Source organism: Oncorhynchus masou, chromosome 17 (genome assembly GCF_036934945.1).
Source record: "Oncorhynchus masou masou isolate Uvic2021 chromosome 17, UVic_Omas_1.1, whole genome shotgun sequence".
NCBI classification, from domain to species: Eukaryota; Metazoa; Chordata; class Actinopteri; order Salmoniformes; family Salmonidae; genus Oncorhynchus; species Oncorhynchus masou.
In genome coordinates this window covers 16,192,094-16,213,887 of record NC_088228.1, presented here as the reverse complement: position 1 = coordinate 16,213,887, position 21,794 = coordinate 16,192,094, and the positions used below count along the sequence as shown (strand labels likewise).

At 48.4% G+C, this 21,794-nt stretch overlaps 1 protein-coding gene across 2 annotated transcripts in view; it reads left to right on the top strand.

Moving 5' to 3' along the window:
• LOC135558607 (chromodomain-helicase-DNA-binding protein 7-like) overlaps positions 1–21,794 on the top strand; it is a 117,077-nt gene that overhangs the window by 37,348 nt on the left and 57,935 nt on the right. For both annotated transcript variants that reach the window (XM_064992536.1, XM_064992535.1), the window contains exons 4-6: positions 10,430–10,574; positions 13,188–13,313; positions 13,434–13,496. In XM_064992536.1, coding sequence (XP_064848608.1) covers positions 10,430–10,574; positions 13,188–13,313; positions 13,434–13,496 — 334 coding nt within the window. The remainder of the gene's footprint in view (positions 1–10,429; positions 10,575–13,187; positions 13,314–13,433; positions 13,497–21,794) is intronic.

Here is a 21,794-nt window from a genome sequence, read left to right as displayed (position 1 = left end):
GGAAAGACCGCAGTAGGCTGCAAAGGCAGTTTGCTAGTTACAGCAGTGCGTCCCTGAACCATAACGAAGAGGTAGGTGATAGTCGACCGATTAATCGGAATGGCCAATTTAATTAGGGCCGATTTTCAAATTTTCATAATAATCGGTAATGGTAATTTTTGGACACTGATCATGGCTGATTACATTGCACTCCACGAGGAGACTGTGGGGCAGGCTGACTACCTGCTATGTGAGTGCAACAAGGAGCCAAGTTAAGGTGTTAGCTAGCATTAAACGTATCTTATAAAAAACAATCAATCTTAACATAATCACTAGCTAACTACACATAGTTGATGATATTACTAGTTTACCTCTTTTGGGATAGGGGGCAGCATTTTCACTTTTGGATGAATAGCGTGCCCAGAGTGAACTGCCTCCTACTCTGTCCCAGATGCTAATATATGCATATTATTATTATTAGTATTGGATAGAAAACACTCTGAAGTGTTTGAATGATGTCTGTGAGTATAACAGAACTCATATGGCCTGAGAAAACCCACCAGGAAGTGGGAAATCTGAGGTTTGTAGTTTTTCAAAGCTTGGCCTACTGAATACACAGTGGGATATGGATGAAGTTGCACTTCCTACGGCTTCCACTTGATGTCCGTCTTTAGCAACTTGAATGAGGATTCTACTAGAAAGGAGGGGCTCATGAGACCTGTTTGAGTCAGTGGTCTGGCAGTGTCTCAGGCTCGTGACGCGCACTCCCGACAGTTACCTCTCGTTCCAGTGCTTTTCTTCATACATAGGAATTCTCCAGTTGGAAGCTTATTGATGTTTTATGTTAAAAACATCCTAAAGATTGATTACATACATCGTTTGCTTGTTTCTGCGGCTGCATTAAGAAGTCTATCTTTAATTCTGTGAATAACAGTTGCATCTTTTATCAATGTTTATTATGAGTATTTCTGCAAAATCACCGGATGTTTTGGTATCAAAACATTACTGCACATAACACGCCAATGTAAACTGAGATTTTTTTATATAAATATGCACATTATCAAACAAAACATGCATGCATTGTATAACATGATGTCCTATGAGTGTCATCTGATGAAGATCATCAAAGGTTAGTGTTTAATTTTACCTATATTTCTGCTTTCTGTGACTCCTATCTTTGGCTGGAAAAATGGCGGTGTGTTTTTTTCGACTTGGCTATGACCTAACATAATCATATGTTGTGCTTTCGCTGTAAAGCATTTTTGAAATCGGACACGAAGGGTAGATTAACCTGTAACCTGTTAGAGATCGGGCTACTTTTTTCAACATTCTGTTAAAAATTGCGCAACATTTCAACGTCCTGCTACTCATGCCAGGAATATAGTATATGCATATGATTAGTATGTGTGGATAGAAAACACTCTGAAGTTTCTAAAACTGGTTAAATGATGTCTGTGACTATAACAGAACGTGTTTCGTGGTCAAAATCACAAGGAAACCTGATCACAAAATCGACGAAGAAAAAATCAATCCGCCAGTCTCTGTATTGTCTATTGCAAGGTATAATAGATAGCGACCGGTTTACAGTTCCTACAGCTTCCACACGATGTCGCCAGTGTTGTTAATTCTATGCAGGTAAATCCTTGGTCATATGAGTAAAAGGCACATCCTGTCTTCGGGTACACAACAGGAAGTTATGGAAGGGGGAAAGTGGATGTCGTTTTCCAAACTTGCTTCTATTGAATACAGATCGCTCCGTGATCAATTTAATCGTTTATTAACGTTTACTAATACCTAAAGCTGGATTACAGAAGTAGTTTGAAGTGTTTTGTCAAAGTTTATAGGCAACTTTTTTAATTAAAAAAAATAACGTTGCGTTTAGAAACTGTGTTTTTCCTGGATCACACAGTCTTCATAAATGGACATTTTGGGTATACAAGGACCGATTTAATCGAAAAAAAAGACCCAATTGTGATGTTTATGGGACATATAGGAGTGCCAACAAAGAAGCTCGTCAAAGGTAATGAATGTTTTGTATTTTATTTCTGCGTTTTGCGTAGCGCCGGCTATGCTAATTCTTTTGTTTACGTCCCCTTCAGGTATTTCGGGGTGTTGCATGCTATCAGATAATAGCTTCTCATGCCGTTCGCCGAAAAGCATTTTAAAAATCTGACTTGTTGGCTAGATTCACAACGAGTGTAACTTGAATTGAGTACCCTGCATGTGTGTTTTAATGAACGTTTGAGTTTTAACAAGTGCTATTAGCATTTGGCGTAGCGCATTTGCATTTATTGGTGGCAAGGTGGGACGCTAGCGCGTCGGGTTGCCCAGAGAGGTTAAGCACATTTTTACTCCTGAACTTATTTAGGCTTGCCACAACAAAGAAGTTGAATACTTATTGACTCAAGACATTTCAACTTTACATTTTTTTATTAATTTGTAAAAGTGTCTAAATTTTCCACTTTACATTATGGGGTATTGTGTGTAGGCCAGTGACAACATCTCCGTTGAATCCATTTTAAATTCAGACTGTAACACAAAATGTGGAAAGTGAAGGTTTGTGAATACATGTTGAAGAGGGTGGTGCTCAAGCTGCATCCCTGTCTCATTTCGCAGCCCTGAGAACACATCTTTATTGCCAATTGTTTTCCCCTGATTAATCGGAATGGCCGATTTTAGGGACGATTTCAAGTTTTCATAACAATCGGAAATCGGTATTTTTGCGGCGCCAATTTTGCACGATTTAAAAAAAATAAAATAATAATAATAATAAATAAAGTATTTAAAATATTTTTATATATTTTTTTTTAACTAGGCAAGTCAATTAAAAACATTATTTTCAATGACAGCCTAGGAACGGTGGGTTAACTGCCTTGTTCAGGGGCAGAACGACAGATTGGTTCCCCGAGCTGACAAGGTGACAATCTTGCAACCTTACAGTTAACTACTCCAATGCTATAACCTCTCGTTGCACTCCACAAGGAGGCACCTGCATTCGTCTGTTACGCGAATGCAGTAGAAGCCACGGTAAGTTGCTAGCTAGCATTAAACTTATCTTATAAAAAAACAATCAATCATAATCACGAGTTAACTACACATGGTTGATGTTACTAGTTTATCTAGCGTGTCATGCGTTGCATATAATCAATGCAACGCTGGGGGATGATTTAACAAAAGCACATTTCACAATCGTTGAACGACTGTACCTAACCATAAACACCAACGCCTTTCTTAAAATCAATACCAGCAGTATATATTTTTAAACTTGCATATGTAGCTAAAAGAAATCCAGGTTAGCAGGCAATATTAACCAGGTGAAATTGTGTCACTTCTTGCTTTCATTGCACGCAGAGTCAGGGAATATGCAACAGTTTGGGCTGCCTAATTTGCCAGAATTTTACGTAATTATGACATAACATTGAAGGTTGTGTAATGTAACAAGAATATTTAGACTTAGGAATACCACCCGTTAGATAAAATACCGAACGGTTCCGTAATTCACTGAAATAATAAACGTTTTGTTTTCGAAATGATAGTTTCCGGATTCGTCCATATTAATGACCAAAGGCTCGTATTTCTGTGTGTTATAACTAAGTCTATGATTTGATAGAGCAGTCTGACTGAGCGATGGTAGGAAGCAGCAGGCTCGTAAGCATTCATTCAAACAGCACTTTCGTGCATTTTGCCAGCAGCTCTTCGCAAACACAGCGCTGTTTATGACTTCAAGCCTATCAGCCTAATGGCTGGTGTAAACAATGTGAAATGGCTAGCTAGTTAGCGGGGTGCGCGCTAATAACTTTTCAAACGTCACTCGCTCGGAGACCTTGATGTAGTTGTTCCCCATGCTCTGAAGGGCCGCGGCTTTTGTGGAGCGATGGGTAACGCTGTTTCGAGGGTGGCTGTTGTCGATGTATTCCTGGTTCGAGCCCAGGTAGGGGCAAGGAGAGTGACGGAAGCTATACTGTTACACTGGCAATACTATAGTGCCTATAAGAACATCCAATAGTCAAAGGTGTATAAAATACAAATAGTATAGAGAAAAATAGTCCTATAAATACTGTATTAACTACAACCTAAAATATGTTACCTTGGAATATTGAATTCTCATGTTAAAACGAACCACCAACTTTCATATGTTCTGAGCAAGGAACTCAAACGTTAGCTTTTTTACATGGCACATATTGCACTTTTACTTCTCCAACACTTTGTTTTTGCATTATTTAAACCAAATTGAACATGTTTCAATATTTATTTGAGGCTAAATGGATTTTTATTGATGTATTATATTAAATTAAAATACGTGTTCATTCAGTATTGTTGTAATTGTCATTATTACAAATAAATATAAAAAATCTGCCAATTAATCGGTATCGGCTTTTTTTGGTCCTCCAATAATCTGTATCGGCGTTGAAAAATCATAATCGGTCGACTTCTATTACATAGATTATGTCATGTTTCTCTATCAATTTGTAAAGCAGATCAAATTGAGTCAAATGATTTTTTGAAATCAACAAAGCATGAGACAAATGTTTTTGTTTGTCAATAATGGTGTGCAGGGTGTATACGTTGTCTGTCGTACGCTATTTTGATAAGGAGCCAATCTGTTCACTGAGGAAATGCTGGAGTCTGCTGTTAGTATTGCAGATTATTTTTCCAGGGTTGCTTTTGATGCAGATTTCACTAATTATTGGTCAAATTCATCTCCACTTTTGTGGTTTGGGGTGACCAGACAATGGTTCCAAATTTTGGGGTTAGATATCAGAGCTGGGGATGTTAGCCCTTTTGAATTTGTGGTCTGTATACACAATGAATGCACAAAACATTAGGAACACCTGCTCGACCAGGTGAAACCTATGATAACTTATTGATGACACCTGTTAAATCCACTTCAATCAGTGTAGATGAAGGGGAGAAGACCGGTTAAGGGGCGGCAGGTAGCCTAGTGGTTAGAGCATTGAACCAGTAACCGAAAGGTTGCTAGATTGAATCCCCGAGCGGACACGGTAAAAATCTGTCATTCTGCCCCTGAAACACGGCAGTCCCAGAATCCCAGCCAAATTGTTTGCCGCATGCATATAACAAATATTAGACAGCAAGACTCCTGATCCAGGAGGGATTTCTCTGCTGTTACCAAGCCAAGTTGATTTTAGAAGAAGTTAACCACTAAATTGGCTAACCAAATGCACAACTGCAGAGCATTTAGCACATTTTAGAATGTTAACCTAATAGTTTTAAGATATCTAGCTGGTAACATTTAGTGGTGAATTCCATACTGTAACTAGGTCACCTGGGGCATGCTGCACTACATTGAGTGACACAAGGCTCCGGTATCTCATCGTTGTGTGCTTGTAAATAAATACCACACAACTATCATATATTTTCAGAATGAAAAATAGTGATTAGTGAAATCTTTATCTTCTAGCATGTTGCACAAGTTGTCTCAGGTATTTAAAGTAACTACAAATATTCAAATGTGTAAACAAATAAATAGTTTCCACCGTTTTAAAGATATAAAAAAAAATCTAAAAATTGTCGTATACGGTATACCGCCCAAGCCTGATATGTAACACACAATGTACCTTCCCTGTTTCACTCCTGGTAGTTTGGTGGTTTTGACTCCCCGCTCTCTAACCTAAAGTGCAACCGGTGGGTCTGTCTCCCAGGCCAAAGGCAGATTACTTCAGACATTGTATATTCCAGCATGAAATGGTAAAAGCTTAGTTTTCCAAAGTGTCCAGTGTTATTTGTGTAGTTTAGTTTTGGACCATTAGCTTTGAGCAGAGCATGTTGAGCATCTGGTCAATGCCTCTTACTCTCTCTCGCTTTTGACCTTGTTTGTGTGCTTGGTCATCCTGGGAGAAAGCTGAGCTATTATTAGCTGCCCGTTGTCTCCTGTGTCATCACTCCTCTTGCTGCCACACCCACAGATGGGTGTGACGTGGTGTGTCCTAGATTTGTTTGCACTGCACACAGCTGTCAGGAAGGAAGCACACCTGCAGCCACCTCACCTGTGTGTGTTTCTCTCCCTGAATGCAAACTAAACCATGTGTTAACCCTTAAGGGCTCAGACACACAAAGTGTTTTCTGGCTAAGAGTACCCCTGAACACAATTTGCTGACCGCGTGCGCACCTATTTTGCAAAAACAAATGTCAGTCAGATGTCTACAGCGGGTCGTCCCTAAAACACCGCGCAGAGGAACGCTATGCATTTAGAGGCGTGGTACGACAATGTCTCCTGCTCATACTGAAAGGACAGAAGTGCCTTCAGCCCCCAATCAGCACACACAGCTCTCACCATTCCATTTGTTTATCTTGTTGCTTACTCTCTCTGCATCGAGGCACCTCCCCTCCCAAGCCAGTGACTGAGATAACCGTACCTTGTTAATGTCTCCAGAGTTATTGCAGGCACTATGCTGAAGCTCTGTGTATATACCCCTGTGTGCAAGTATGCAAAAGTGTGTGTGTGTGTGGGGGGGGGGGCAGGAGGAGGAAGTGTCAGGGGGTCTAGCTGTGTATGACTCTTCTCACCAGCAAACGGCAGATGTCCTGTAACTCTCCCTCGGACCTTCTTCCTTCCCTCTCCTCCTGCTGGAGGACCACATGCCTAAATGCCACCCAGTGCACATCAGACACTGCATTCTAGATGAATTCCAGTGGTCCACTTTAACAAATCCCACTTGGTAATGTAGTTAAGCACCATAATGGCCGACTGGTATTTTAGCCCTACATACTAGAGCCACCATCTTCTAAAACCTAGTATTTCACATCTGGCCATGATTGGGAGTCGCATAGGGCGGCGCGCTATTGGCCCAGCGTCGTCCGGGTTTGGCCGGGGTTGGCGTCATTGTAAATAAGAACTTGTTCTTGCCTAGTTAAATAAAGATTAAGTTTTAAAAAACAATTCTATAACAGCGTTGGTTAGAGGCGTTAGCCCTCTGTGTTGCTGCCTCCTCTACCTTCCGCCTCCCCTGGTTGCATACACACAGCCTTGAACCCTGCCCACAAGCCATTGTTACTGGAGAGCAGCATTAAGGAGTAAGTGGGATAGTAGGGAAGAGAAGAATGAGTGGTTAGGAGAGAAAGGGAGACTTGATAGCGGGGTAGAGAAGGAGCGGAGACAGGAGAAGAGGTTGAGAGGCTGACTAAGTGAAAAGAGATGAAGGAAAGAAGGGTGAGAGAATGGTGGAAAGGGACATTAGGTCGACAGAGAAAAGGGGTGAGAGAACGGGGGAAAGGGACATTAGGTCGACAGAGAAAAGGGGTGAGTGAACGGGGGAAATGGACATTAGGTCGACAGAGAAAAGGGGTGAGTGAACGGGGGAAAGGGACATTAGGTCGACAGAGAAAAGGGGTGAGTGAATGGGGGAAAGGGACATTTGGTCGACAGAGAAAAGGGGTGAGTGAACGGGGGAAAGGGACATTAGGTCGACAGAGAAAAGGGGTGAGAGAATGGTGGAAAGGGACATTAGGTCGACAGAGAAAAGGGGTGAGAGAATGGGGGAAAGGGACATTAGGTCGACAGAAAAGAGGGGTGAGTGAACGGGGGAAAGGGACATTAGGTCGACAGAGAAAAGGGGTGAGTGAACGGGGGAAAGGGACATTAGGTCGACAGAAAAGAGGGGTGAGAGAACGGGGGAAATGGACATTTGGTCGACAGAGAAAAGGCGAGTGAACAGGGGGAAAGGGACATTAGGTTGACTGAGAAAAGAGGGGTGAGAGAACGCGAGAAAGGGACATTAGGTCGACAGAGAAAAGAGGGGTGAGAGAACGCGGGAAAGGGACATTAGGTCGACAGAGAAAAGAGGGGTGAGAGAACGCGGGAAAGGGACATTCGGTCGACAGAGAAAAGCAAGAGAATGAGAGCGAAGGGATGAAGAAGCTGATCAATAAGATGGAACCGTAGAATGGAGAGAAAGGAGCAAGTCTGGTTGACTAGGAGGGGGGAAGAATGGGAAGCTTATCTAACCAAGATGAGAGAAACATGGAAACGCAATGGAGTTATATAGTTATGTACACTGAACAAACATATAAACGCAACATGTGAAGTGTTGGTCCTATGTTTCATGAGCTGAAAGAAAAATATCCCAGAAGTGTTCCATAAGCACAAAAATACTTTGTCAAATGTTGAGCACAAATGTGTTTACATCCCTCTTAGTGAGCATTTCTTCTTTGCCAAGCTAATCCATCCACCTGACGGGTGGCATAACATGAAGCTGATTAAACAGCATGATCATTACACAGATTCACCTTGCGCTGGGGACAGTAGGGCACTCTAAAATGTGCAGTTTTATGTCACAACACAATGCCACAGATGTTTCACATTTTGAGGGAGCATGCGATGTTCACCAGAGCTGTTGCCAGAGAAATAAATGTTCATTTCTCTACCAATGTCGTTTTAGAGAATTTGCCAGTATGTCTAACCGGCCTCACAACCGTAGACCATATGTAACTATGCCAGCCCAGGACCCCCTCATCCGGCGTCTTCACCTGCGAGATCGGCCGAGACCAGCCACCCGGTTTGTACATGAAACTGTGGGTTTGCACAACCAAAGAATTTCTGCACAAATTGTCAGAAACAGTCAGGGAAGCTCATCTGCGTGGTCGTTGTCCTCACTAGGGTCTTGACCTGCCTGCTATTCAGCGTCATTAGACTTCAGTGCTAACCTTCGATGGCCACTGGCACGCTGGAGAAGTGTGCTCTTCGTGAATGAATCCCAGTTTCATCTGTACCGGGGTGGTAGCAGACGGCATGTATGGTGTCGTGTGGGTGAGCGGTTTGCTGATGTCTATGTTGTATGTGAACAGAATGTCCCATGGTGGCGGTGGGGTTATGGTATAGACAGGCAAGAGCTATGGACAACGAACACAATTGCATTTTATTTATGTCAATTTGAATACACAGAGATACAGTGACGAGATCCTGAGCCCCATTGTTGTGCCATTCATCCGCTGCCATCACGTTTCAGCATGATACTGCACGTTCCCATGTCACAAGGATCTGTACACAATTTCCTGGAAGCTGAAATGTCAGTTCATCCATGGCTTGAATACTCATCAGACATATCACCCACTGAGCATGTTTGGGATGCTCTGGATCGACGTGTACGACTGCTTTTTCCAGTTCCGGCCAATATCCAGCAACTTCACACAGCCATTGAAGAGGAGTGGGACAACATTCCACAGGCCACAACAGCCTGATCAACTCTATGTGAAAGAGACGTGTCGCGCTGCATGAGGCAAATGGTCCCAGCAGATACGGACTGGTTTTCTGATCCATTTTTAAGATCGCTGTGACCAGCAGATGCATATTTATATTCAGTCATGTCAAATTCATAGATTAGTGCCTAATTCATTCACTCAAATAGTTAATTTAAGGAAATCAGACAAACTCAGTAAAATCTTTTGGAATTGTTTCATGTTGCATTTTATTTTTGTTCAGTGTAGCAGCAGTAGGAGGAATGATAGAGAAATGATAGAGGGAGAGGAGTAGAGTGTCTGAGTAGAGCAGATGGCTCCAGCCTGTGGAGTCCAGCCAGAGGAACAGGTGTGGATCACGTGACCACGGGTTACCAGGGCGATGTGATTGCTCTTGGCTGCAAATGAAAGTAGAGGGGGACCCTAGAGTAGAGCCAGCAAGGGAGTGAGCTAAGGAGGGAGGGGGGTTGACTGCTTGCCTCCGGGGCTTTGTGTAATCTGTGGCAGGGAGGAGCGGTCTCTCGCGCTCTCGCTCTCTGTCTCTCTCTCTGTGTGGAAAGAGAGACAGCTTCCCTCTTCCCTTCTCTAGCTGTTCATGTTTCAACCGTCCGTCATCCAGCCTCAAGGAAATTAATTGACCTCAAACTGTTAATTTAAAACATGGCATCTCCAAGATGGTTACTAGAAATCTCACGGCTTCCATCTCATTGTGTATCTAAACATCAACTTTGAAACCACAGGTTTAACTTGCTAAACGCTCTTGTGTACGGATGATTGTTGATTGTTCCAACAGTCATCAAAATGGTTTCCGCTGGTGTCATGCTGTGGAAAGTCTATATAGTGGAAGCAGATGATGAGTTTTTCAGGAGTTTAAAGATTGTGGTGTAAAGTTAACTATACTTTAGGCAGTGTATCCTAACTCCAGTCCTTCAGTGAAAACATGTCTGCTGTTGAGTGTACCCGAGGCCTGGGGTTGGGAAACACTGTTTCAAGTGTTGTTGACATCATACTATCAGAGACAGAAGCGAAAGCTGACTGTAGTAATACCTGTTTTAAGATGATGACATGAGATGGTGTTCACTCATCAGCCCTTCTCTACATATTCTCCACCTCTTTCATATCAACCTCTCATTCATCTCTCTTCCTAATCCCTTCCGTCCTTTTCTCTGTCGCTCTTTCATCTTCATCCCACCCTCTCCTCTTCTGTCGCTCTTTCATCCTTCTCCTAACCCCTCTCTTCCCCTCCTGCCTCTAGAAGCACTAAGAAGGTGGAGTCAGCGGAGGGCAGTGGCAGCAGTGTGAAGGAGACTAAGAGGATGAGGGAGCCCTCAGTCAGCTCCGATGTGGAGAAGTCACCCCCAGGCCCCTCCGATGAGGACGACGATGATGACGGTGTCCAGGTACACACACACACACCCACTGTAACGTTAGTGACACACACAGTAATATCAGTTTTGAGCTAACCTAACATAGCAGGTGTAAAATAAATGCCTGACAGTAGATCCCCTACATACTGGCCTGAAGCTAGATCCCCTACATACTGGCCTGAAGCTAGATCCCCTACATACTGGCCTGAAGCTAGATCCCCTACATACTGGCCTGAAGCTAGATCCCCTACATACTGGCCTGAAGCTAGATCCCCTACATACTGACCTGAAGCTAGATCCCCTACATACTGGCCTGAAGCTAGATCCCCTACATACTGACCTGAAGCTAGATCCCCTACATACTGGCCTGAAGCTAGATCCCCTACATACTGGCCTGAAGCTAGATCCCCTACATACTGGCCTGAAGCTAGATCCCCTACATACTGGCCTGAAGCTCGATCAACTACATACTGGCCTGAAGCTAGATCCCCTACATACTGGCCTGAAGCTCGATCCCCTACATACTGGTCTTAACCTCTTAACACTGTTTTTTTTTTCTCATTATCTCCTGCACTGTTCAACCAATCCGGTAAATGTGGTGGAGAAGACTGAGTCTCCTTTTTAACATCCAAAAGTGGAAGTCATGTGGCAGGCTCTCTTTCCATTTCCTCTGAAAACCAGAACATCTGGTTGTTGGGGGACTCTGCAGAGGCTAGTTGTAAACACACACCGTAACGGTGTTACAGTAGACGGACAAACACTTTCCAAATGAAATGCATAAAAGTTATCCAATGTTGGCATGAGCCTGGGGGTCGGTGTAGTGACAATACAAGCAAACAGCACTTTTCTACAAACATCCACTATTACTCAATCATGGAAGCTGGTGGTGTTTATTGTAGAACAAGTTTGGGATGAAACTGTTCAGCACCACAGAACGCTCGACTAGAAACATATTGGAACAGAGATTACACATTCAGAACCTCTTAACCCAGGTCTATCTGCAACGTTCTAGACCCTCTATGAAGATGCCTGTGTTCATTTATTGACATACTTCTGGTCTTAATTGTTTGAATAAATTATGCAGCCATACAGAAGTCGTGTACTATATAGGGACTAGGGTGCAGATTGAGACGCTTTCTGACTCTAGTTTCTACGGCATTCTTGTTCAATTTTGGACGAGTCCTGTGGTTTTGGACTGGTTATTGCGTTTTGGACTGGTTTGTACCGGTTTTGGGCTGGTTCTGGGGTTTTGGGCTAGTTTTGGACTGGTTCTGGGGTTTTGGGCTAGTTTTGGACTGGTTCTGGGGGTTTTGGACGGGTTCTGCGGTTTTGGACGGGTTTTGGACTGGTTTTGGACTGTTTCTGGGGTTTTGGACTGTTTCTGGGGTTTTGGACTGTTTCTGGGGTTTTGGACTGTTTCTGGGGTTTTGGACAGTTTTCAGCGGTTACGGTTTACCCCTTCAGGACGGACAGGGCTGCCTGCCTCGCGCTAGACAATGGTCGTGTGGCTTGCTCCTCGGTCAGACACTGCTGTCGATTTTGGAGGTTGTGGGAGTGATGTGAGCCTACCTGATTTAAAATTAATCTGTAGACGTTTCTCCTGTGATTTATCTATGATCAATAACATAACTGGGTCATGTTCGTTAAACACCAAACAGAAGACAACTGAGGCACCGTCAAAACTCATTGTTTGTATGCAGGGCCTAAAATGAACACCCGCCACCTGCCAAATATGGGTGGATTTGGACATTGTCGGGTAAGATGTCCATTTAACCAGCCACGTTTGCAGGTGCTCAGGGCTCCAGTGTGAGCATTTCACTAAATGAATCACACAACGTCAAAGAACTATGACTCCTATAGCCTATCCCACCTCGCTCCGCAACACTGCTTGACTGAAGCGCTGAGTGAAAGATTTGTTTTTAGAAGCGCTGTGGACAGGCATAACAGTTGGTCTAGTTTACTTTAAATGAAAGTCTACTGAAGTGAGACTTTGTCCTTGTGTTTCTTGGTCTATTTACATTGTTTTGTTCACAGGTTGTTTTTCTATGTTTGAGTTTCAGCTGCTAGAGAAGACAACACGGCTATTAGTCAGACTCTCAATCTCACAGGCACATGACTCTGGGGTTGCATTACTACGGTAACACCCCACCCTTAAAGGGGCAGGTGAACATTGGTCTTATCTCTGAAATTTTGTTTAAAAGACCCAGGTCTCAAAAAAATAATGTATTACTTGTAAGAAGTAAATTAATTTATCTATTGTTTGTTTTAGAAACATTACAACACATTTTTTTTGTTGCTTTAATTTTTTGTGGCAATATGTGGCCTGGTAAAAAATCTGAGTGGCTGGTAGATTTTTTTCAAAAATCTAAAAGTACATTTTAGGCCCTATTTGTGTGCGTATTGAACAGGACCCAGGTGTGTTATGACTGCAGCCTTAATTCAGGGCCGTTAGCCCAATATGGTACACCTGTTTAATCTCTCTCTCACCCCCCTCTCTCTCTCACCCCCCTCGCTCTCTCACCCCCCTCTCTCTCTCACCCCCCTCTCTCTCTCTCTCAACCCCCTCGCTCTCTCACCCCCCTCGCTCTCTCACCCACCTCGCTCTCTCACCCCCCTCGCTCTCTCACCCCCTCGCTCTCTCTATAGAAGCGTCGTTCCAGTCGTCAGGTGAAGAGGAAGCGCTATACAGAGGAACTGGAGTTCAGGATCTCAGACGATGATGGAGATGTTTCCCCTGCTCCCAAGTTGCCCTTCAACACCTCTGAACAGCAGGTCAGCACCCACAATGTGTGCAGGTGTGCATGCGTTCCAGAGGGAAAATGTGTGAATAGGTTTGTGCTCATTGCTCTTACATTTGACCGTGCTAATGTTGTTCAATCTGTGTGATTGTAGGAGGTGGAGACAGAGGGGCCTGTGGTGGAGAAAATCCTGTCCATACGCATGGGGAAAAGAGAGGTGAGGCAGCTGGGTCTGGAGAGAGAGAGAGAGGGTACCGGTGCCCTGGTGTCATCTTATGATGTGCTGCTCAACCAGCTCCAAGCAGATTACACACCCACATACCCTGCCTCTTAGACAGCCACTTCATAGAGCAGTCTAGCAGTGGTCTGGAGAGGACACACTAGCAGTGGTCTGGAGAGGACACACAAGCAGTGGTCTGGACAGTTACGAGACTTGTCACAATTCTACATGTATACTTATTTTCACTCTTTTGTGCTTGTAGTTGATCCCTTAAACAGTGTTTTTTTAAATATTTTGTTTCATAACAGAGAAAATTGGTAGAAACAGTTCGGGGTCAACTCATTGGCTACATTGCGTTGTGAAACTGTCTGAAACATGTTAGAAAATGCTCCAAACGAACAAAGTATTACATCAGAATCCCATTCTACATTCTCTCAACAATTTGTAGTTATTTTTAAATGGTCCACTGTCCCATGAATCCATATTTTTTCAACATCAATATATGGCACAGTGGAGCATTTCTTTAATAGAATGTACTGCAGAGACTTCATTTAGTTGGTGTGAATGTAGTGCAGAGACTTCATTTAGTTGGTGTGAATGTAGTGCAGAGACTTCATTTAGTTGGTGTGAATGTAGTGCAGAGACTTCATTTAGTTGGTGTTTTCTAATATGCTTGAGACATTCGCATATTGCATTATAGTCAATGGCAAGTGATGACCCAGAAAAATGTCTCCCAATTTTCTCTAATGAAAGCAGTTTGGTGGGGATCCACTATAATCAGAGAGAAAAATAAGGCACCATGTAAAAATGGGTGAGGTGACACTTTAAACGTCCAGGTTCTTCATGGTGACTATCTGTTGTTTCCAGTGAAGGGTGGCAGTGTAGATCTAGTAATGGTTGTGTAGAGAGGTAAAGTAGGGGATGAGAAAAGGAGAAGAGCATTCCAGCTTGTGTTCCTACAAAACCAGCCAGTCTTGTATTTTACATTACACTTCAGACGAGGTGTGTGTGTGGTGAGAGGTGTGGTGAGAGGTGTGTGTGTGTGTGTGGTGAGAGGTGTGTGTGTGTGGTGAGAGGTGTGTGTGTGTGGTGAGAGGTGTGTGTGTGTGTGGTGAGAGGTGTGTGTGTGTGGTGAGAGGTGTGTGTGTGTGTGGTGAGAGGTGTGTGTGTGTGTGGGGTGAGAGGTGTGTGTGTGTGTGGGGTGAGAGGTGTGTGTGTGTGTGGGGTGAGAGGTGTGTGGGGTGAGAGGTGTGTGTGGGGTGAGAGGTGTGTGTGTGGGGTGAGAGGTGTGTGTGGGGTGAGAGGTGTGTGTGGGGTGAGAGGTGTGTGTGTGGTGAGAGGTGTGTGTGTGTGTGTGGGGTGAGAGGTGTGTGTGTGTGTGGGGTGAGAGGTGTGTGTGTGTGTGTGTGTGGGGTGAGAGTGTGTGTGTGTGGGGTGAGAGGTGTGTGTGTGTGTGTGTGTGTGTGGGGTGAGAGGTGTGTGTGTGTGTGTGTGGGGTGAGAGGTGTGTGTGTGTGTGTGGGGTGAGAGGTGTGTGTGTGTGGGGGTGAGAGGTGTGTGTGTGTGTGGGGGGTGAGAGGTGTGTGTGTGTGGGGGTGAGAGGTGTGTGTGTGTGTGGGGGTGAGAGGTGTGTGTGTGTGTGTGGGGGGGTGAGAGGTGTGTGTGGGGTGAGAGGTGTGTGTGTGGGGTGAGAGGTGTGTGTGTGTGCGCGGGTGAGAGGTGTGTGCGTGTGTGGGGTGAAGGTGTGTGCGTGGGGGTGAAGGTGTGTGGGGTGAAGGTGTGTGGGGTGGGGGTGAGGTGTGTGCGCGGGGGTGAAGGTGTGTGTGTGTGCGGGGTGAAGGTGTGTGTGTGGGGTGAGAGGTGTGTGAAGGGGTGTGTGTGCGGCGGGGTGAAGGTGTGTGTGCGGGGTGAAGGTGTGTGTGCGGGGGGTGAGGTGTGTGCGCTTGGGGGGTGAGAGGTGTGTGCGTGGGGTGAGAGTGTGTGTGTGTGGGGTGAGAGGTGTGTGTGGGGTGAGAGGTGTGTGCGGGGGTGAGGAGGTGTGTGTGTGTGTGGGGTGAGAGGTGTGTGTGTGCGGGGGTGAAGGTGTGTGTGTGTGTGGGGTGAGAGGTGTGTGTGTGGGGTGAAGGTGTGTGTGCGCGCGGGGGTGAGAGGTGTGTGTGGGGTGTGAGGTGTGTGCGTGCGCGGGGTGAGAGGTGTGTGCGTGTGCGGGGGTGAAGGTGTGCGTGTGCGCGTGGGGTGAGAGGTGTGTGTGGGGGTGTGAGGTGTCGTGGGGTGTGAGGTGTGTGCGGCGGGGGTGAGAGGTGTGTGTGTGGGGGTGGTGAAGGTGTGTGCGGGTGAGGGGTGAGGTGTGTGTGGGGGGTGAGAGGTGTGCGTGCGCGGGGGTGAAGGTGTGTGTGTGGGGTGAGAGGTGTGTGCGCGCGCGCGGGGGGTGAGAGGTGTGTGCGCGTGGGGTGAAGGTGTGTGCGCGGGGGTGAGAGGTGTGTGCGGTGGGGGGGTGAGAGGTGTGTGTGTGCGGGGGTGAGGTGTGTGCGCGCGGGGGTGAGAGGTGTGTGTGCGCGAGGAGTGGGGTGAGAGGTGTGTGCGCGGGGGTGAGGTGTGTGCGCGTGTGGGGGTGAGAGGTGTGTGTGCGGGGGTGAGAGGTGTGTGTGCGCGGGGGTGAAGGTGTGTGCGTGGGGTGAGAGGTGTGTGCGTGGGGTGGGTGAAGGTGAGAGGTGTGTGTGCTTGTGGCGGGGGTGAGAGGTGGTGTGTGCGCGTGGGGTGAAGGTGTGTGTGGTGGGGGTGAAGGTGTGTGTGTGCGCGGGGTGGAGGTGTGTGTGCGGGGGTGAGAGGTGTGTGTGGCGGGGGTGGGGTGTGTGCGCGGGGGTGAGAGGTGTGTGTGCGGGGTGAGGGAGTGTGCGCGTGTGCGGGGGTGAGAGGTGTGTGCGCGGGGGTGAGAGGTGTGTGGTGTGTGGGGTGAGAGGTGTGGGGGTGGGTGTGGTGAGAGGGGGTGAAGGTGTGTGGGGGTGGGGTGTGTGTGTGCGTGCGGGGGGGTGAGGTGTGCGTGCGTGTGTGGGGTGAGGTGAGGGTGTGTGTGGGGGTGAGGTGTGTGTGTGGTGAGAGGGGTGTGTGAGTGTGGTGGCGGGGGGGTGTGTGTGTGAAGGTGTGCGGGGGGTGAGGTGTGTGTGTGTGGTGAGAGGTGGGTGTGTGGTGAGAGGTGTGTGTGTGTGCGTGCGGTGAGAGGTGGGTGTGCGGGAGGTGAGAGGTGTGTGTGTGGTGAGAGGTGTGTGTGTGTGTGTGTGGTGAGAGGTGTGTGTGTGTGTGTGTGGTGAGAGGTGTGTGTGTGTGTGGTGAGAGGTGGGTGTGCGGGAGGTGAGAGGTGTGTGCGTGTGCGTGCGGTGAGAGGTGTGTGCGTGTGCGTGCGGTGAGGCGTGTGCGTGCGGGTGAGAGGCGTGTGCGTGCGGGTGAGAGGCGTGTGCGTGCGGGTGAGAGGCGGGTGTGCGGGTGAGGCGGGAGTGAGGCGTGTGCGTGTGTGCGGGAGTGAGGTGTGTGCGGGAGTGAGGTGTGTGCGGGAGTGAGGTGTGTGTGTGCGTGTGCGTGCGGGAGTGAGGTGAGGTGTGTGTGTGCGGGCGGGAGTGAGGTGAGGTGTGTGTGTGCGGGCGGGAGTGAGGTGTGTGTGTGTGTGTGCGGGAGTGATGTGTGTGGGTGTGTGTGCGGGAGTGAGGTGTGTGGGTGTGTGTGCGGGAGTGAGGTGTGTGTGTGTGCGGGAGTGAGGTGTGTGTGTAGGTGTGTGTGTGCGGGAGTGAGGTGTGTGTGTGCGGGAGTGAGGTGTGTGTGTGCGGGAGTGAGGTGTGTGTGCGGGAGTGAGGTGTGTGTGTGCGGGAGTGAGGTGTGTGTGTGCGGGAGTGAGGTGTGTGTGTGCGGGAGTGAGGTGTGTGTGTGCGGGAGTGAGGTGTGTGTGTGCGGGAGTGAGGTGTGTGTGTGTGCGGGAGTGAGGTGTGTGTGTGTGCGGGAGTGAGGTGTGTGTGTGTGCGGGAGTGAGGTGTGTGTGTGTGCGGGAGTGAGGTGTGTGTGTGTGCGGGAGTGAGGTGTGTGTGTGTGCGGGAGTGAGGTGTGTGTGTGTGCGGGAGTGAGGTGTGTGTGTGTGCGGGAGTGAGGTGTGTGTTTGTGTGTGCGGGGGTGAGGTGTGTGTGTGTGTGTGTGTGTGTGTGTGTGTGCGCGCGCGCGTGCGCGGGAGTGAGGTATGTGCGTGCGTGCGGGAGTGAGGTATGTGCGCGCGCGCGGGAGTGAGGCGCGCGCGGGAGTGAGGCGCGCGCGGGAGTGGGAGAGAGGTGTGTGTGTGTGTGCGCGCGGGAGTGGGAGAGAGGTGTGTGTGTGCGCGGGAGTGGGATAGAGGTGTGTGTGCGGGAGTGGGAGAGGTGTGTGTGTGTGTGTGTGTGTGTGTGTGTGTGTGTGTGTGTGTGTTTGTGTGTGTGTGTGCGCGCGCGGGAGTGGGAGAGAGGTGTGTGGAAGGGGGGGGTTGTTGTTTGAAAAAGCTGCTCCAAAATAAAGCTTGGTTCACCTCTGCCAAGAACAATATGAAAACTCACACAGGCTGTCTGGCGGGCGGGACTCAAAGTAAGGTAGCTGTGAATGGGTAACCCCACACACACACACACACCCTTCCCGAGGAAACGCTGGCGTCTGTCGTAGCGCTGTGGTTTTGGCAGGAAGCCAGGCCTTGGGTCAGCTCTCTGAATGGAACCGTGTGTGTCTGTGAGCGTGCACAGTGTAGCGGGCCCACGTGTGTCTGTGAGCATGCACAGTGTAGCGGGCCCACGTGTGTCTGTGAGCGTGCACAGTGTAGCGGGCCCACGTGTGTCTGTGAGCGGGCCCACGTGTGTCTGTGAGCGTGCACAGTGTAGCGGGCCCACCTGTGTCTGTGAGCGTGCACAGTGTAGCGGGCCCACGTGTGTCTGTGAGGGTGCACAGTGTGGCGGGCCCACGTGTGTCTGTGAGCGGGCCCACCTGTGTCTGTGAGCGTGCACAGTGTAGCGGGCCCACGTGTGTCTGTGAGCGTGCACAGTGTAGCGGGCCCACGTGTGTCTGTGAGCGTGCACAATGTAGCGGGCCCACGTGTGTCTGTGAGCATGCACAGTGTAGCGGGCCCACGTGTGTCTGTGAGCGGGCCCACGTGTAGCGGGCCCGAGTGTGTCTGTGAGCGTGCACAGTGTAGCGGGCCCACGTGTGTCTGTGAGCTTGCACAGTGTAGCGGGCCCACGTGTGTCTGTGAGCGTGCACAGTGTAGCGGGCCCACGTGTGTCTGTGAGCGGGCCCACGCGTGTCTGTGAGCGTGCACAGTGTAGCGGGCCCACGTGTGTCTGTGAGCGTGCACAATGTAGCGGGCCCACGTGTGTCTGTGAGCATGCACAGTGTAGCGGGCACACGTGTGTCTGTGAGCGGGCCCACGTGTAGCGGGCCCGAGTGTGTGCGTGTTTAAGTTTTATTAGTCATATGTACAGGATACAAATGGTATACACTGTCCAATGAAATGCTTACTGGCAGGTTCCTTATTGACAAGTCAACCACAATAAAAAAGTAATAGAAGAATTTCAACACAAAGTAAATGGCTCAGCAGAATATAATTAACATTTTAGCACAAGTATAATGCAGGAAGTCATAGAATATAGTCCAACATTTCCATGTATCATAGAAGGGGCATAGGGGCCATGGGTAAGGGCTTCATGAGCCATCGTACAGCACCATGTGGAGATGGTTGGTAGGGGGAGGGGGGATATTGATCTTACAGCACCATGTGGAGATGGTTGGTGGGGGGGGGTTATTGATCTTACAGCATCATGTGGAAATGGTTGGTAGGGGGGGGTTATTGATCTTACAGCACCATTTGGAGATGGTTGGTAGGGGGTATTGATCTTACAGCACCATGTGGAAATGGTTGGTAGGGGGGTTATTGATCCTACTGCACCATGTGGAGATGGTTGGGGGGGGGGGTTATTGATCTTACAACACCAGGTGGATATGGTTGGGGGGGGGGTTATTGATCTTACAACACCAGGTGGATATGGTTGGTGGGGGGGGTGTTTGATCTTACAGCACCATGTGGAGATGGTTGGGGGGGGGTATTGATCTTACAGCACCATGTGGAAATGGTTGGTAGGGGGGGGTTATTGATCCTACTGCACCATGTGGAGATGGTTGGGGGGGTTATTGATCCTACTGCACCATGTGGAGATGGTTGGGGGGGTTATTGATCCTACTGCACCATGTGGAGATGGTTGGGGGGGGGGGTTATTGATCTTACAACACCAGGTGGATATGGTTGGGGGGGGGGGGGGGGGTTATTGATCTTACAACACCAGGTGGATATGGTTGGTGGGGGGGGGGGTTATTGATCTTACAGCACCATGTGGAGATGGTTGGTGGGGGGGGGGGGGGTTATTGATCGTACAGCACCATGTGGAGATGGTTGGTGGGGGGGGGGTTATTGATCTTACAACACCAGGTGGATATGGTTGGTGGGGGGGGGGGGGGTTATTGATCTTACAACACCAGGTGGATATGGTTGGTGGGGGGGGGGGTTATTGATCTTACAGCACCATGTGGAGATGGTTGGTGGGGGGGTTATTGATCGTACAGCACCATGTGGAGATGGTTGGTGGGGGGGTATTGACCTTACAGCACCAAGTTGGGGGGGGGGGGGGGGGGTTTATTGATCTTAGAGCACCATGTGGAGATGGTTGGTGGGGGGGGCACCATGTGGAGATGGTTGGGGGGTATTGATCTTACAGCACCATGTGGAGATGGTTGGGGGGGGGGGGTTTATTGATCGTACAGCACCATGTGGAAATGGTTGGTAGGGGGGTTATTGATCCTACTGCACCATGTGGAGATGGTTGGGGGGCGGGGTTATTGATCTTACAGCATCATGTGGAAATGGTTGGTAGGGGGGTTATTGATCTTACAGCACCATTTGGAGATGGTTGGTAGGGGGGTATTGATCTTACAGCACCAGGTGGATATTGTTGGGGGGGGAGGGGGGTTATTGATCTTACAACACCAGGTGGATATGGTTGGTGGGGGGGGTGCTATTGATCTTACAGCACCATGTGGAGATGGTTGGGGGGGGGGGGGGGTTATTGATCTTACAACACCAGGTGGATATTGTTGGGGGGGAGGGGGTGCTATTGATCTTACAGCACCATGTGGAGATGGTTGGGGGGGTATTGATCTTACAGCACCATGTGGAAATGGTTGGTGGGGGGGGGGTTATTGATCCTACTGCACCATGTGGAGATGGTTGGGGGGGGGTTATTGATCTTACAACACCAGGTGGATATGGTTGGGGGGGGGTTATTGATCTTACAACACCAGGTGGATATGGTTGGTGGGGGGGGGGGTTATTGATCTTACAACACCAGGTGGATATGGTTGGTGGGGGGGGGGGGGGGGTTATTGATCTTACAACACCAGGTGGATATGGTTGGTGGGGGGGGGGGTTATTGATCTTACAGCACCATGTGGAGATGGTTGGTGGGGGGGGGTTATTGATCGTACAGCACCATGTGGAGATGGTTGGTGGGGGGTATTGACCTTACAGCACCAAGTTGGGGGGGGGGGGGGGGTTTATTGATCTTAGAGCACCATGTGGAGATGGTTGGTGGGGGGGGCACCATGTGGAGATGGTTGGGGGGGTATTGATCTTACAGCACCATGTGGAGATGGTTGGGGGGGGGGGGGTTTATTGATCGTACAGCACCATGTGGAAATGGTTGGTAGGGGGGGTTATTGATCCTACTGCACCATGTGGAGATGGTTGGGGGGCGGGGTTATTGATCTTACAGCATCATGTGGAAATGGTTGGTAGGGGGGTTATTGATCTTACAGCACCATTTGGAGATGGTTGGTAGGGGGTATTGATCTTACAGCACCAGGTGGATATTGTTGGGGGGGGGGAGGGGGTTATTGATCTTACAACACCAGGTGGATATGGTTGGTGGGGGGGGGGTGCTATTGATCTTACAGCACCATGTGGAGATGGTTGGGGGGGGGGTTATTGATCTTACAACACCAGGTGGATATTGTTGGGGGGGGGAGGGGGGTTATTGATCTTACAACACCAGGTGGATATGGTTGGTGGGGGGGGGGTGCTATTGATCTTACAGCACCATGTGGAGATGGTTGGGGGGGGTATTGATCTTACAGCACCATGTGGAAATGGTTGGTGGGGGGGGGGGTTATTGATCCTACTGCACCATGTGGAGATGGTTGGGGGGGGGTTATTGATCTTACAACACCAGGTGGATATGGTTGGGGGGGGGGG